Genomic DNA, 17,722 nt, shown 5'->3' on the forward strand with positions numbered 1-17,722 from the left:
TGCATAGAATTTTATACTAGAGACTTTGGGATAACAGAAATACAGACTTACAAAATAAGTTTCCCATTTCCCTATGTAACAAAGTGATGCCACACAAAGAGTTCGACTGATTGAGTGTGTTTCATTGCTTTCACAGAACAGCATTGTCTAAACTCTCTTTGCCTGGATTATAGGTGTGGTGTTATCTCACTTTATGAAAACATAGTCTTTCGAAGAACTGAAGATCACGACACACAAAATCTTGAATCTGCAGTTCTGGCTGATAAGTATGCTGTAATTTATGTGGCAAATCATACAAAACATAGAAAGACAGGCAAAATAAGAAAAGTAGTATTTCCTTAAGTAAATTTTAGATTAACTAAGATTAAGAGAAAAACATTCTCCAGTTTTGCTACCCTATCAGCAGGGTAATGAGTAAGCCCACTATCTCCTACATAAGACATTCTTTAATATATCCAAAGAATGAGAATTGAGGACTGAAAATGTACTGTCAATTTCCTTGGATTAAGGTCAAAGCTTGAGAAAGAGAAAGAATAGAGTATTTTCCTTCCTAAATTTATCAGATAATTTCAGTTATAATCAGATTAAGGAAATAAAATCAGAAACAAAAAAATTACAAAAAGAAAAATTATAATACTTACATTGGTGACATATTCAATATCCTTCCAAATATTACATTCCCTGGGAAAATCTGCCAAATCTAAAAAATTATCCACTATCACTTGGCCAATCAAGTCATGCCTGGAGAATCTGTCAAAGTCATACACACTGAAATGGAGTTTCCTTGCGTTCAGATCACTGTATGGGACAGTAAATAAAAAAACTTCATCAAACACTGGATTTAGGGTCTTTCTGTGCACTTTAGTCTGGTGTTTTGTTTTCCTGTCAGGAAGCAGATATATCTTCACATACGGATCTGACGTTCCAGAGAAGTCCTTTGCTGGCAGGTTGATGGCCTTGTGTATCTTCACTATCAGCTGCTCTAAATCACAGTCATATTTCAGAATGAAGTTCAGTTTTCCACATGCCTTGCTATTACTCCTCCGGCCATCGTCTGTGTCCACTGATCTTTGTTTATATAGCTCTGGCTTAATGCGGCCAATCCCCGTCAGTTGCTCCTGTTTCTGAACCTGTTGGATGTTGAAGTCAGGGTTGGAGAGGTTGAGCTGTCTTCGGATTGAATTATGCCTTAAATGAAAATGAAAAAATTGAAAGGATTGTGTTGAGGTCAATAACAATCTGTGCAATCACACTGAAGATCCTGTTCTCCTTTGACATATTTTTGTATTGTATGATGGGGTCAGACTTTTACTCACATAAAGTGATAAAGCATGATACCCAGCAGTTGTGAGAACTCACCTTCAGCATTACACTGCTAATATCACATAATTTTCTGTTCCTGTGTCTCGAGCTAGTTGTATGCACTCTCCAAACCTGACTAAAGAAAGTGCCAAATGCAAATTTATGGCCACTGCAAATCCAAAGGATCTCCCTTACTGGCAAGTATAATGTGATAAGCACTGTAGCTGTTCTTATCAGTTACCATTTTCAATTGAATCTTTGGATTAATGCCTATGAGATGAGTTATATTATGTAAATGGCAGCAGGATTTGGCTTACTATGCCAGCTGAGCTCGCTGATTTCTCGTTCCAAGGACAAAGGAGGACATTTCCTGACATCTCTGCCTTTTAATTACTTGTTGATCTCTACGACTACTTAATTTAAAAGTGAGCTGTTCTGGTCTGAAATGGTTTGTTGACCAATTGTTTTGTTTTTTTCTCTCATACCTGATGTAATAAGCTCTGTGGTACTTTGGCTGAAAAGCTCCTTTACTTTCATTACTCTGAGAAGCCAAAGTTGCTTTTAGCTTCAGTTCAGTGAAATATATTACCTGGAGTCACTCAGTCATTGTGATTGAAATTTTCACTTCATCAGATGGTAACAGAAATCAAATTTGCAAACCCTGTCAGGGCAGTGGGATGTAAAAGTTGGATTAGGTGAAATCCTAACCTTTTATGAGTTGGATTCCACTTTTTTGTCCTATTCATATGCAGCAATCATTCAGCGTACTGGAGTACCATGAGCTGTGCTTGAACATAGAAAGAGCATGTGGAAAATGCTAGCCCAGGATTAGTCCAAAGCAATTTACGTTGAATGTAATCAGCGGTAGTTCCTCTGCTATCTCAGTTCATTCACTCCTTGTAAATATGTGTTTACGCAGGCTTAAAACAGAAACAGCCTCTTATATACTATCCTAATTTTTTTCTCTTGTTGCATAAAAAATACATAATTTTATAGCTATACATTAGTCATTTCCACGATAAAATATTATCATGTCACACAAAAAGTTTTTTATTGTTCAACCCTTAAGCTCCTCATCACAGTGGGAGGCGCAGAATATCCTGGGGAGGAATAAAAAGGAGGGCACTGGAGAGACAGCTTAGCAAGGATTGTAGCAGGGAAGCCACAGCTGGCTGGCCAGTTGTGCCAGAAAGCAGCAGAGACAAAGGTGAACAAACGACGGATGCAGCACAAGGAAGATGGGCCCCTCCTGCTCAGTGAAAGAGTCTTTTGGAAACCTGGGCAAAAGTGAGGGGCAATGAAAAAGAGGAATAAAAAGCAAAGCCTGTATCCGCAAACGGGATAGGGTAGGGGTGGCACCTGGACAAGTCATGTCCTTGTGGGCAGAGAGCCAGTGTCACACCTGCTGGAGAGAGCCACGCTGGGAACAGTCGCCAGCAGAAATATCTGCAGAGATTCACAGGAGTGAAGACATTGTCCTGGCACTCAGGATGCTGAGGCAAGCTCTTTTACAGACTGGGATTGCTGCTTGCAGCTATGCTGTGGTGATACTGTGGATTTGTCATTTGATTAAGTATCAGAATTGCTGCTCTGTTGTAGCAGAGAAAGCCTGTATCTGACTCAATACTTTCACAATATCGAAGACACATATGAAAGCTCTTGGTGTTGTGTGTCAGATAGAAATTTTCTGTTGATAACGAATTTCATGACATGCTTATTTCCTGCAAAAACACAGCAGCACCAGCCCTGTACTCTGCTTCTGGGCTATTAGTCCTTAGTTGGAATTCAGCCTTGCATGTGGTAGGGTGCAAGCTTCAGTATCCATAATTATGGCTTTGACCTTCCCAGAGATTCCTACAACAATATAAGCCCAAATTACTCTTATGCTAATCTAAGGAGGAAGGGCACCTGGAGCTTTTGCTGCATAGCATTAATAATGTTCCGGGTACTTCTCAAATTTTTTCCTGAGATGTGTTTTGGACAACTGACAATTGCTAAACTGGCTGATAGCTGCTATCATCTTATCCATGTTCAGGTGAGCCTGCAGGCAAGAGCCTTGGCTAATCTTGCTTTCCCAGATAGCCAGAAAGGAGGCTAGCAAAGAGCAATTGGGCTAGTGCGCTATCTTCTCCAGCTGAGGTGCATCTGCTTTGACTCAGAAATTTACTGGCTCTTCACATGCTGATCCTTTTTCTTACTGTGTGAAACATAACCCTTTTATCACCTGCCTCTTCACACACTCGCACCCTCCCTCTTTCCTCTTCCCTCCTGTACTGGTTCCCTAGTTCCCCTGCAGACCTCATTGACTCTTGTTCAGTCACTTTTCCCCCCACAGTCGTGATTGTGGCTAAAATCTATGACTTCTAATCCTATTTCCAACTCTTGCAAGTATTTCATTAGCTTGCCCTACTTTTCTTCTTTGGCTGTTTTAAAAATCTTTGAGGAGATATTACTGAGTGCTCAGCAGCAGTGCTAAGTGCAAATGAATATCCTTTACAAGCTAAATCTAGGCTGTTCTGGTGCTTTAAGGGACACACAGTGCTCTGTCTCATCCAGCTTCTAAGGGAGAGGAACAAATGAGACAGTAGTTGATAGAAGAGAGGAATAGCATTGTGATCCTCTCCTTTTAACTTAAGAGGTTTGTGCATCTCAAAGAATAACTTTTGTGTAACTTGTTTTTTAAAAAAAAGAATGTGGCAAGTAAATTATGCATTTTTAATAGATCAGTGTACTGGATAATCAAGCTGTGCTCTTTTGAGTGTATCTGTATTCATTAATATCAGACAGAAATTGCAGTTACTGACCGAGCAGAAGAAGTCGGTTCAGTGATCTGACGATGCATTCGCACATTGTGGACGCAGTTCTCCTTCGTTCCCGCCTGAGCATCTAATGGAATATCAGGGGAGGTGTGGCTGATCTTCATGGAGGACTCTGGATAGGCTGTAGGCTGACCCAGATAATCCTCACTGTAGTCACGGTCATTGGTCTCTGTATCTGTGTAGTTCAGTGATTCTTGTTTGTTGTCTTTGTTCCCAAATGGTAGACCACGCTCTCGCCAAGGGATCCAACAAAGCTTCCAGGATACGAACAGAGAGACACCAAAGAGGGCAAGACCACAGGCTGTGACAACTAAGGAGAGCAAGCTTATTGAGATATCTGCAAACAAGGAAAATAAATGCATGTCACATCGTTGTGCTCTTTGGAGCTCTGCATCTCCACGGCATACAATATGGGAGGTAAACATCTCTGGACTGCAGATCTACAAAAATTAAATTCTGGTCCCTGTAACAGTAATATAATAGAAACACATTAAATATTCTGTCCTTCCTCCCCACCCCCTCGCGCCCAAGAAAAAAAATTAACCTTGTTTGGAATTCAGTTCTATCTTGATAGAACTCAGTTTATATTTTCCCTCTAAAAGCTAGGTGGGATGAAGGGTCATTGTAAATATGAAAAGAGCTGTTCTCTTGTTCACTCAACTTTCTACTGACAAACGAGCAGTGCCTGCAGTATATTTTGTCTTTTCTTTATTTTCCTTTTATGTAGTGCAATTTCCTCCACCTCTTTTACCAGATCTTACTATCTTCTCTTCGAGACTGTATTATACTCAAACAACCAAGAAAATATGCTCAAATGCACATACGTGACATGATTTTTTTTAGGTACTCAACTAACTATCTTGTTTTGCTATTTTAATTCCCTTCCTTCTGATCTTAGACTAATTCTTATCTTTGCAAATTATTTTGGACTATCAATACATGGTTTGCTCGCCATAATTTAGTTTAGGTACAAAAAAAAAACCTGAGACTTTTGTGGTTTTTAACTCCAAAGGCTCTTTTTTTTTTTTCTGTTTCCAAACTTCTAGCACAAAAAGGAATGTGGAGATGAGTTTTCTGTTGTTCTTCCCCACATTACTAGCACTATCCTACTCTGTAATCATATCAACACAAATAAGTTACAACTGGGAGAGGCTCTTTCTCTGTTTTGCTTTGATTTAAGTTGCATGTTGGGAAAATGACTCAGTGGAACAGCTGTTTTTATGGTCACAGTGTTTTTGAAATTAGTTTCTCTGTGGATTACACAATACATCATGCCTTAAACACAATTAGTAAGAATTCTATTTTACTGCCTCAAATTATAAACAGAATCTGGATCAAAGCAATTTTTCACAGTGCCTGTAGGTTCAGAATGTCAGACTGCATCTCTCTAGCTAACAGCTAGGCTAAATTTTGAAAGGATGGCATGAGGTTGACATGTACTGCTCCTACTAGGACAATTATTTAAGAATGACAATTCAGATGAAACAGGCTCAGTCAATTTTTTTTTTAAAAAGAAGAAGAATATTTAAAAAAAAAAAAAAGTGGAAAAGTCAATACCTTCTGCCCCTGCTGTGAGTCTCATTCTCACTAGCCAGACAGATTAAATTTCTGCAGAGGAGGGAGTGACACTACAATCAGGTTCAGGCAGGAGCTGTCCAGTTTATTCTGCATGCTGAAAACCAATTTGAAACAATTTTAGCCAGCATGGCCCTTTCTATCCTTCTCCCAGTCGTATGAAGACAAAGCTCATTAACAGTGGGGATAGCACAGCAGCTGTTTGGAATCATAGCAAAGAGTTTCGGAGCTGAAATTAATTAAAGAAATTCCTCCCCTGCATAAAAGGCAGTTAGGGGAAAGTAGAATGGTTCTTGATATTTTTGGAGTATTTACTGGTAAACAAGTCTGGTAGTGAAGGCAGAGCGCAACCTCTCTGTTTGATTAAAAAGGAGAGTAACTGGGATGCAGCAGTGAAAGAAGACCTTCAGAATAAAGCAATTTGTCTTGGGTTCCCTGGAGGAGAAGGAAGAAATACATCAGAGGTCTGCAAAAAGGTCACTTTTTCAAAGAACTGATTCAAGTAAATGATCCAGCATTGAAAGAAATGAGAAACTGGGAGTTGTTAGAACCAGACAGAAGATTACAAGGTGAGAACTGGAGGCTGCCCAACACCAAGGATGCATGAAGGTGAGGAACAATTTGAAAAGCAGACCTACAGTCCTCTACTTTGACAATGACTTTAGCGGAGGACACAGTCATCTACAGAACTGACATCATGAGAAAAAATACCTGAGAGCAATATGAAATAATTTTCTTTTGGAGAGTTTGAAGGGCTTTAATATTATACCTCTGCATTTAATAACATAACACTGAAAACCCTTATCTCACAGCTTACTTTCAGAGAAGCTGGGTAATAAACAGTTGAGGTAACTTGCCAAGTCGCAGACTAAGAAGGGATTATTTTTCATCATCTTGGTTTCACTTCTTTCTGACTCCTTAGAAACCATTTTTTTTGTGTGTGTGAAATTTTTGTTACTGTGGGTGGAAAAGGGACAATCATGTATCTGTCTTACTTCAGTGAAAGACAGTGGGGCTACAGGGCAGTGGTGACCTTTCACTGGAGGGTAATTTTTGTATACTGCTCAGCAACTGGGCAGATCCAGTGCGAATAGCTGGGGTGAGCGCAGTCCCAAGTGAAGAGATTTTTGGCTGCATCCTGGAGCTGCTTTTACATTAGCCATTTGTACTGTTACATACTGTATTTTCTGTATAAATTTTATTCCATCTTTCCAGATGTCTCAGTTTTTCTAAGCCTGTTTATCTCTATTCCCATGTGATAGCAGTACCCATCTGATGCCGGTGAATTCCTCTGCTTTGTAATGAGAGCAGGGTAAGTCTTTACTTGTTTTTCCTTACAAAAATCAGAGATCTGCAGCACAGTGTTCCTCAAAAATCTAGCTGCTTCTCAATTCACTCTGCTTTCACCAGAATTAGTGCAATGTGTTTTCCAGAGCAGCATCTGTCATAAATCTAAACTGCAACCACGAATCAAAGTGCAGGCAGCACTCTAGGCAAGGCTGAGCAGTTTACAGGTAGGCATGGACATTGGAAGGAATGGTGCTGCCTGTTTCAGAAGGAACGGGTTTTTTCCAGCAGCATTGCAACACGTAAATTCAGTGTGCACATTTCACCATGTTTATGATGATCATCTGTGCTCATGTTTAGCATTTGGCCAGTTCCGTTAGTGACTAATGAATGTGTCTACTCTCTGTACCTACTCTGCACTGATACCGAGCTCCTGGTGCTCTGCAAAGGGGAATCTCAACACAAGGAAGGCCCCTGTGCCACAGGTACTTGCATTGATCTCTTTCCTGAGATGCCAGCCAAGCATCCTGAGGTGCTGATATGAATCCAAGTCAAAATTTCATAACCATACCTTCTTAGTCATGGCTGTAGTGTGACCTGAGCTCCCAAATTCCCACATGTCAGAATACCTGGACGTCATTGGTGTTCTATCAAATTAACTCCTTTCCCAACAAACTGGTTGTAATCTGGTTTACCTTGAAGTTGAAAGAGTTTTACCAGAAATCCTAACTGGGAGAGTTCTTTTAACAAGTTCTTATTTAAATAAAACAAACTTACTTCTCCATGCTTATTTACTCTTCTCTTTTTTATTAAAATAAGTATTCAGATATTCCAGCATTATTGTAATATACACATTAATCTATTAGGTAAAGTTTGGCTAGCAAGAAGTTAAATAAATCTTAGCAATTTAAAGTCTTGCAATTCAGATATTTTTAGTCCAATACAAGTAATCATTTCTGATTTAAAACCCAACAAATTTCAAAAGGCATTAAATTAAAATGATAAAATTAACTTGTTCAGAGTAACCATGTTACTGAACTTTAGGATATGTTGGGACAAATCTGTCAGTCCTTGTAAATATTGTTCTGTCCAAATTCAATGATAATTTCAAACTGTTACTTCCTGAGAAAAAAAAGTTCCTCCTTTCATTAAATTTTTGTTGCCTAGGGGGAGATTTTAAGGAATATGAAGTGGCTAGAAATCTAACGTCTTGTAAAACAATGGAAACATCAGTGCCTACTGCTTAAATCCTAGCTGTGTTTTTGAAAATCTAAATGGTCTTTCTTTCATGCAAATATATCTGTTAGCCATAATTTATCTCATTAATTGCACTGTAAGAGCAATTTTTTTTTTTTTAAACCTAGAAGTCTAAGAACCTAACTTTTCCAGAGGAGGAGTGTTGTTAGGATGAAGTATCTGCAGTACTTACTGAAGCAGTTTTAATCTTAATATTACAGTGTAGTTTCATTTGTGCTTCAGAAGTTTTTCTTAATTAACGTAGCTGGCACTCGCTCAGGATGAAAGGTGTGTCTTTGCAAAGACTCCTGCGACAAAGGCATAATTCTCAGCTAATATATTCTTCTCTGAAATATTCCTAAACAGAGTTAATTATTCTTAATACTGTGTTTAGAAACTTTCTGGGAAATTCTTTAAAGTAAGGCAGCTGAAAACCAAAGTAGTGAATTGCAGATTATATTAATAGTATTACACACACATACATACGGCAACTCTTACCTGTCTATTTATGAATGTGCAACAACAAAAAAGGCCTAAGTGAGATCACAGTCACAGTTTCATATAGTAATAAAATTTTCCATGATCTAAAAATGTATTTGTAACTGGGCTTTACTGGTATTTGAGGCTGTTATTAGCTTTTAGTGACTTTTTTTTTTCCAAGTTATGTGTTTTACATCTTATAGGTATGTAAAGCCCTTCTCTTGGTTAAGACACTGTTCTAATCCTCTGAGTAACCTGCATATATTTTTATGCCTTGTTTTTATGTTTTGTTTGTAATTCAGATAAAGTGACTTCATCTTGAGATAGTCTATTAACTGTGATCAAAATTGTATGTGAGCACAACGCTTAAGTCTACTTGCTGAAGAAAACTGATCAGTCTCTATGATAAAGCTTAATATCTGTAATCCACTAAATTAAACTTGTTCTAAGAAGAATTTCTTCTTGTTTGCACATCTATTTCCTCTTAATGTATTTAGTCTGTATTAATGCAAATTTCCTTGACAACTTAGCTGACATGTAATATTCTGCTAAAGTTTGTAAGTGACAAAAAATATCTGTACTAATCAGACAGCTGGCTGAATGAGCACTGATTCTTAAAGACGCAGTTGAGAGGAGTCATACGTTCAAGGGCTTGCATTTTTCTTTCTGACATCTTGCAGGAGTACCTTCTGACAAAGAATTATGTTGTTACTCTTGCGAAAACTAAAGCTTCTGTTTCCCAAGAAACATGAGTACAAAGAAAGCACAGTAGAAAATAAAATTTGTCATGACTGCATATATACAACTGTGTGAAATTTTATCCAGGTTCCCCCATGCTTCAGACCTGGTTCTTTCTATTTGTTACCATATTCTCTTTGAAGACATACTTCGCACAACTGATAAAATATACCACATTACTGTCTAAAATTGGTCTTGTAATATCCATCAAAAAATATTACATAGTATAATCTGGAAGAAATGCATAAATAATAACAACAGAAGAGAGGACACCAGTTTTGAAGAAACCATGCTAGATTGTCCAGCACACTATGTGTAACATGACATGGAGATGGCTTGAATGGCTCTGTTGCATCTTGTTAGGCACAACTGATCAGGGTGCAACATTTGCAGGACAGGAAACGTAGCTGGAGTGAACAAATATGAAATTTTCTAAAAGCCATTTGGCATTTGAGAAACACTTATAGCTTGTTAGCTAAAAGGGAAGCTGGTGATATGCTGAGTAGGAAAGAAATTTTTTTGAGTATTAATTTAAACTGCAAATTCATATGACCATCAGGCCTGTTAGGTACTTCATAGTGCAAAAACTGAGTAAGAGTTTCAGTTCCCGTGACTGTAATCAAGAGCTGTAACGCATACTTCCACCCACCCACTTTCTGTGCTACTTCTTGGGATTTGTTAAATAAAATCAGATTAATTATTTGCTTGGAATTAAATAATATGATAGACTTAGTTTTCTTTCTCTTGTAGGATCATTCACAAAGTGAACTGAGTTGCTAATTAAGAATTTGCAAATGTTTATCCTGGTTTTTTAGGGGATAGGAAATAGTAGTTCACAGGATTATTGAAGAATTTAACTTCTCATCTAGTCACAGAAAGTGACTAGTCACTTTTGGCAAATGCTGTGTATGTTCCCTCATTGTCAGAATGAAAGGCATTAATAGAGAAAAGAATGATGAAGAATGAATAAAGAATAACCATGTTTTCTAGGAGAAATTTTTGGACAAATTGCGTTTGTTAAAAAGCATGAAACTTTGAACATTTCCATGAATAAGCCATCAGGGCACACATTAATCTTGAATGCTATGACCCTATGAATGATAATGAAGAGAAATTGCCATTTATTTCTGCAATATATAGCCAGTAGCAGGAAGTCTCCAGGTTCTGGAAGAAAAGCAAACAGTTTATTTGAACCATGCCAAACTTTGAATTCAATTATAGTCCTTGAAAGCCCAGTAAGTTGCAATAAATAGTAAAGAAGCATTAGAGAACACTAAAAGAAATGACAGAGAAGCATTTCAGTTCCAACTTGTATAAAACTGTACAGTAACACTGTAGTAAAGTGCTCAAAACAAGAGTTACAGAGATATGCTATAAAAATAATGAAGTAGCAAAATTTTCTGCAAATTTTCTGCAAACTCCATTTAATTTTTATCCCCTTTAGGGCATAATCTTGTCAGGGGAAAAAAAAAATACCCAGATATTTCATTAAATGACTTTCTTTGGGTGAGGAATTTGTGTAGTTAAATGACTTCAAGGGACAATGTGAGATGTGGACAGACCACTAAAGTGTTTAAAGGGCTGCTTGAGCTTTGGTAAAATGTAAGTTTCACATTCATATCTAAAGGCATATATATGCAAATGTAAAAATACACCCACATCTATAATGTGATGAATATGATGCAAAAATATTTTCACAGAACTAGCCATAATTGTTAATAGGAGTGGCGTCACTCATATAGAATCATAGAATGGTTTGGGTTGGAAGGGACCTTCAAAGGTCATCTAGTCCAACCCCCCTGCAAGGAGCAGGAACATCCCCAACTAGATCAGGTTGCTCAGAGCCTCATCCAGCCTGGCCTTGAACGTTTCCAGGGATGGGGCTTCAACCACCATTCTGGGCAACCTGTTCCAGTGTTCTATAACTTGCATCGTAAAAACTTTTTTCCTAATTTCCAATCTAAATCTACTCCCTACTGTTTTAAAAACATTATTCCTTGTCCTATTGCAACAGGCCCTACTAAACAGCCTATCCCCATCTTTCTTGTAGGCCCCCTTGAGGTACTGGAAGACCGCTATCAGGTCTCCCTGGAGCCTTCTCTTCTCCAGGCTGAACAGCCCCAACTCTCTCAGCCTGTCCTCATAAGAGAGGTGCTCCAGCCCTTTTATCATCTTTGTGGCCCTCCTCTGGACCTTCTCCAACTGGTCCATGTCCTTCTTGTGCTGGGGGCTCCAGAACTGGACACAGTACTCCAGGTGGGGTCTCACCAGGGCAGAGTAGAGGGGCAGAATCACCTCCCTTGACCTGCTGGCCACGCTCCTCTTGATGCAGCCCAGGATGTGGTTGGCTTTCTGGGCCGCAAGGGCGCATTGCCTGCTCATGTTAAGCTTCTCGTCCACCAGCACTCCCAAGTCCTTCTCCTCAGGGCTGCTCTCAATCCATTCTCCGCCCAGCCTCTATTTGTGCCTGGGATTGCTCCAACCCAGGTGCAGGACCTTGCACTTGGCCTGGCTGAACTTCATGAGATTGGCACAGGCCCACCTCTCCAGCCTCTCAAGGTCTAGAACTGTTCTAGAATAGTTCTAGAACAACTCTACAGAACATATTTTTCTTTCAAATTTCTATTTTCCTTTCTATTTGAAGCACTGAATTTCATCTACCACTTGACTATTTGTCCCTTTAATTTTCTTAAGCCCAGTGGAACCCATTAGCCTTTCTAATTTTGAATAATCTAAAAAAAATTGTATCTTATCTGAACCTTGCTTTCTTCATTTTTTTTTTTAATTAAATAAATATGTAAGAAATAAGAAGATAGTATTACTCTTTTGGCCAATTTATGTAGAATAAAAGTGCAAACATCCTTTTAAATTCAGATTGCTTTGAAAGAAAATTAGGTCAATTATTTCATTAGCTTCCTTTTCAGAATAAGCTACTCTAAGCCTGTATTATTGGAGTTTGGCACATCACAGTCGTTCAATATTTACAATCCTTGCTTTGCATTTAAGGAAGAGCCAAAATTATTTTGCTTTCTGTACACTGGCAGATCATAAAAAGGTTGCCACAACCGTTGAAACCTCACAAGGGACTTCAGGAAAGTTGCCTGCATAGACTGATATGGATAAAGAGGAAGTTTATTACTTATCTTGACTTTCATTAACCTAATGAGATGTTTGTATCTGTTTTTCAATTTGGATGGATTTTTTTTTTGTTTGGTTGCTTGGTGTTGTTTTTTTTTTTTTTTTTCCCGAATGACTGCACTCTCATCCCTACATAATATCTAGACTAGAAAGATAGTTTACAATATTCTCAAACTGCTCTTGTTCTTGTTAACTGATTGTCCTGAATTTGTTACACATTATTCTTCCTGAAAAGGAAACTATCGGAAACCACTACCATCTTAAACTGATTAAATAGCCTGATTTTTCTTTTAGGAGGAAGCTGTTGGCATAAAGGGAAATAAAGACAGCTTTGAGAGCATTTATCCTTCTCAGATGAAGAGCTAGATGCACTGTAATCCTCACATTGACTTTTTTAAAAAATGTATTTCAGAAAATAAACCATGGTGAATGTATTATGTATCTGTTGTTCTTTGTGAACTTAAGCTTTCTATTTTATAAAATGAAGCTTTTTGCCCTCATCCATATGTATTAGGGTGTGATGGAAGTCTTACTGACAGGGATATTCACTATTAGGAAAGATAATGAATTTACAATCAGATCAAGTTTACTATGAATTTACTGATAGAAAAAATATATGGAATATATTTCTTTCCCATCCACACTCCTCTTAATCTCCAAAGAGCAAAAGAAACAAGTTCAGGGCTTCTATAGACCATTACAAGTGGGTAGTTTTGGAAATCTCATCTGTATTTTATACTAAAAGAAAACTGTAGAAAAATTTGAAGATAGAGAAACTAAAGCAGGAAATCAAGAGAAATCTAAAGTGAAACAGCTTAAAAACAGAACAGATAAAGAATAGAAGTGAGAAACAGATTTGATTAAAAATTATCATTCAGACTGCTCTTCTGCTTTTTCAATCCTAGGAAGTAATTATTTTAAAGCTGAGATGCTCTTGGAATCCTTCCTAATTTTGGCAAATCCAGATACAAGGGAGAACTTCAACTTGCTTATTTTTGCAAAGCATATACTAAATAGTGTATGTGTAAGAACTGAACATATCTGGATTTCTGCTTTCTCAAGTGTAATTGTCATGCAAGACATTCCTTATTTTAAAAGGAATCTGTAAAAAGAACTAGTAGCAACAACTCTTTTAAGTTTTCTTATGAACTACCCAATTTCATTTTCTACCTAGTTGTGAATGTAAAATTGAAACTAGAAAGCTTGAGGGTTTTGGTTTTTTTTTCTGTTTAACTAGTTTTATGGAGAGGAAAGCTGATACACTGTAATTATGACCAACAAAGCAAATATTAAGCACTGTGTGGTAGTGACAGATGCCCACTCATCCCAGATTAATGGACACACCTGGATCAGTACTTGTTACTGAGAAGAAAGCAGTAGAGTCTAATTCTGTTATTCCAGTGCATGTACCCAAACTGTGCACTGGGTTACAGAAATGCATGGAAGTTTTGATATTGAGAAGGATGGTAATGACCTCCATGCCCAACTTTCTGAGGCTTGTCAGTATTTTTCCTCCATATCACACAGGAGGCGTCCAAATACGTGGCTTTCCCACTGAATAGCAAGCTAGTTGACTGTAGGGATAAATTCAGGGCTTTACTCTCTACAGCTGTTGATCTAAGCACTTTTATTGAGCTATAATAGATTAAAAAAAAAAGAAAAAAATCAAGAAAATAATAAATCAGAGCAGCAAATTTTAGCAATCATTTGCTATCCCATCAGTGAGGTAACCATTCAATTGCTACTCTCCCAAATCTAGATGTTGGTCTGAGTCACAGACGTGATGTGAACTGTTATCAGTGACCATTGAAGATTAATGTATTCATGTGTCCTTAAATTCCTTGAGTAAAATTGGGCAGAGTTATACCTGGAGAAGCCTGGCCCTACCACATGGTCAAAGGAGCACACTCAACAAATCAGTTACTGTGAAAGGTCAGGAGTTTCTGAGAATCTGTTTGATTCATAGGGAAAATAAATCTTTACAAAGAAACAGGTGGGAGACAAGGGACAAAGATGAAAGCTTGATATAACCCTATGTGCTGTAACTGCTAAATTTGCCGGTCCCTCTCGTACCTCCTGTCAACAAAACCCATAGCTGCGTACTATAGAAACGATCAGATTGTAATAAAATATAAATGCCAAAGAACAGTATCAATAACTAGTTCATTAAGGCTAGAAATTCTGGCAACTGTCGAGATTAAGATGTTTCGGCTTTTATGGAAAACTGATTATTTTTGCCCTTACACCTGTATGTAAAATCAGAGAGATTTTCTAACAAACAAAATCCTTCAGAAAGGCCTGCTGACTCAGAAGTTAATTTGTTTTTTATTCATCTTGACATAAAGGTCAAGATATTAACGCATCAGCATTTCAGGCTATGAAGGCTGATAGTAACTTAACTGAATACATTAGCTTTGCATCTGTCTGGAGCTTTGAAAAGCTGCAAAGGGCCTCGGGGTGCACTTTGCACCTAAGAAAAGCAGGAAGTGTTTTTATTTTAGACCTTTAAGAAACACTGTGAGCCTTTTTACACAAATAAGGAAACCTCCACTTGCGAGCACCAGAGACTCTAAGGTCAGTGGAAAGGATGAGAAGCTCTTCTAATTCATACAAGAAGTCATGTATAGCAATGACTGCCTGTTGAACTTCATTTACCAGTATCAACCACTGTGAAGAAGTGCGTTACTTCAATGCATCTAAAAATGTTTAGCAATTAAAAAATTAACAGTTAATATTTTTAAAGTGTCCTGAAGATTTTTATCTACTTCCCTCAATGGTAATGAACAGGAGCAGTTCATACACTCCAGTTTTCAAACACTGCAGACTAAAGCAGATGGTTCCACACCAATTTACATTGGTTTGTGTGTTCAAAGGTTTCTCCTATGCTTTTTGTTCTTCTCCCTCACTCCATGCCTCTCCTCTGATACACACACTCACACATGTACATCCAAGTCTAAGATACATCAGCGTGGGTGGAAAGCTAAGATTCTGAAGTATCTATTAAATTCCCAGAAAGTGACCACTGACATAAGGTTAATAAATAATGTTGCCTCTGGGCAACATTTTAAAAACTTTGTTTTAAAGAATTACTAAGTTTTGATGAATAAAATAGACACTGAGGGGACAACAACGCTTAGGTCTGTAATGCTGGAGCCACAGTTTACTGTAGTGACCTTGCTCCGTTTTGACTGAGTTGTGTGAGAAAGCATTGCCAAATGCAAGCTTCCATCCTTGATCATACAGGTACTGGGTCACCATCCCTGCAGGTCTTTAAAAGACATGTACATGTGGTGCTTAGGGACATGGTTAAGTGGTGGACTTGGCAGTGTTAGTTTAACACTTGGACTCTTAAGAGTCTTTTCCAACCTAAATGATTCTACTCTATGATTCTATGAAAAAGTCATCAGTTGATGACTGATCACAGTGACCCCAGAATTACAAAAACAAATCTTCCGTGCACCCATGATACCTGATTTTTACTAGCATCTAGATACAGACTTAGTGTATGCCCAGGAGTGTAACTATTCAGGAATGATTAAGATAAGGGGTCGCGTGACATCTTTCTTATCAAAGTCTTCAGACTACCTCTCTGATGCATGACATATTCATCATTACTGTCCGTCAACTAACAGGATGCCTCCCGCCCTCTTGGAGGATGACAAGAAGGACCGTTCAAAATAAATATATTCCTCCAGGAATTTAAAAAATGATATGAATGGAAAAAGAAATGCAAATCCATATTTTAAAAAGAAAGATGTAACTGAAAAGATTTTAAAGAGAAATTTGCAAGCTTTTTCAGATTTTGTCTTCACTTAACAGCTTAGTGACTTCTGCTATCTATCAGACATAAACTACAGGTGGTGGATGCCCCATCCCTGGAAACATTCAAGGACAGACTGGATGAGGCTCTGAGCCTGGCTGAAGATGTCCCTGCTTCTTGCAGGTGGGTTGGACTAGATGACCTTTAAAGGTCCATTCCAACCCTAACTATTATATGATTCTACAGCCTTCTGTCCGTATTTAACTAAATATTAATGTTGCCATTGTTGATAGGATAAGTTTGGTTTTTTTTAAATCAGGGTTTATTCATTAAAGCTGCTAGAAAGCATTAAAATTTTACATGTGTTCTCTCTGAGTGTCTGGACATACACAGTTAAAACCATTGGGAATAAATCTGGATCTAACAAATGTCAATGAAATGTAAACAGTGCAACAAATGCGTTTAGAAACCCTAATGGATATTTGAAGAGTTTTTTGTAGTGTTTTTCTATCCACATTACCAAGTAGCTTGTAGAACAAAGCTGTTAAATTACCACAATGATTAAACTGTTTATCATGAAGTAGCTTCTTCCCTCATTCTATAAATGTCAAAGTTATTTAAATGTCTTTTTACAAATAGGCAACAGAAACCAAGATGCAGCACAGTTGCTCAAGGTGCAATTAGGTAAATCAGCTGAAAAGTTAAAAATGGAACCTGGATCTTCTCACTTCTAATTTTGAGTCTAGCAACTTTCCAGTTGCTTCTAGTGAAACAGCATGCAACTAAGTAGAAGGGATGCAGAGAGTTTAATAAGCATTGCTTAGCACACAAGCAAGATTTTGAACGCTAAACAGATGGTATGGCTTTTTCAAATGATCTAGTTATAAATGAGTTAATGAAATAATTGAGTTGAGAAAGCTGTCATCTCTCCAAATGCACCTGCTTTCTGTAAGCCAGTAGGCATACAGCCAACACGTAAAGTACCAGCTGACAAAGTGAACAGACCTTTGCAGAAAGAAGGTGGTACAGGCAACTGAAAAGCCATGTCACCACACTCTGCAGCATAAAGGGACTCCTGAGCATCAATTCTTCGGTTGTGAAACAAAAGATTTTTTTTTTCAGAGTAGATCCCAGGAAGCCTGAAATACCACAGAAAGCAATTACGATCAACAGCTGTAATAAAAAAAAAAAAAAGAAATGTAGGTTTTGATAAATGTAACAATGCTGGAAGATCTTAGCCAAAAATCCAAGCAATGGTATTTAGGTACAATCCTAAATGATTCCTACTGTAAAGATGCGTGGTAGTTTTCTACACGCCATCTAATACATCTCAGCTTCTTGGAGTATATATATATATACATGTAATTGCTATCAAAGTTAACAGCCT

At 37.8% G+C, this 17,722-nt stretch overlaps 1 protein-coding gene across 4 annotated transcripts in view; it reads right to left on the minus strand.

Annotated features, from left to right (window-relative positions):
• Positions 1-17,722, minus strand: part of SYT9 (synaptotagmin 9) — a 72,214-nt gene that overhangs the window by 36,413 nt on the left and 18,079 nt on the right. For all 4 annotated transcript variants that reach the window (XR_015258691.1, XM_086749027.1, XM_086749026.1 and 1 more), the window contains exons 2-3: positions 4,107-4,458; positions 642-1,188 (exon numbers count right to left, since the gene is read on the minus strand). Coding sequence is in view for 3 of the 4 variants with exons in the window: in XM_086749027.1 (XP_086605153.1) it covers positions 642-1,188; positions 4,107-4,458 (899 nt within the window). In the remaining variant the exon portion in view is untranslated. The remainder of the gene's footprint in view (positions 1-641; positions 1,189-4,106; positions 4,459-17,722) is intronic.

Source organism: Chlamydotis macqueenii, chromosome 5 (assembly GCF_036417535.1).
Source record: "Chlamydotis macqueenii isolate bChlMac1 chromosome 5, bChlMac1.mat, whole genome shotgun sequence".
Lineage (NCBI taxonomy): Eukaryota > Metazoa > Chordata > Aves > Otidiformes > Otididae > Chlamydotis > Chlamydotis macqueenii.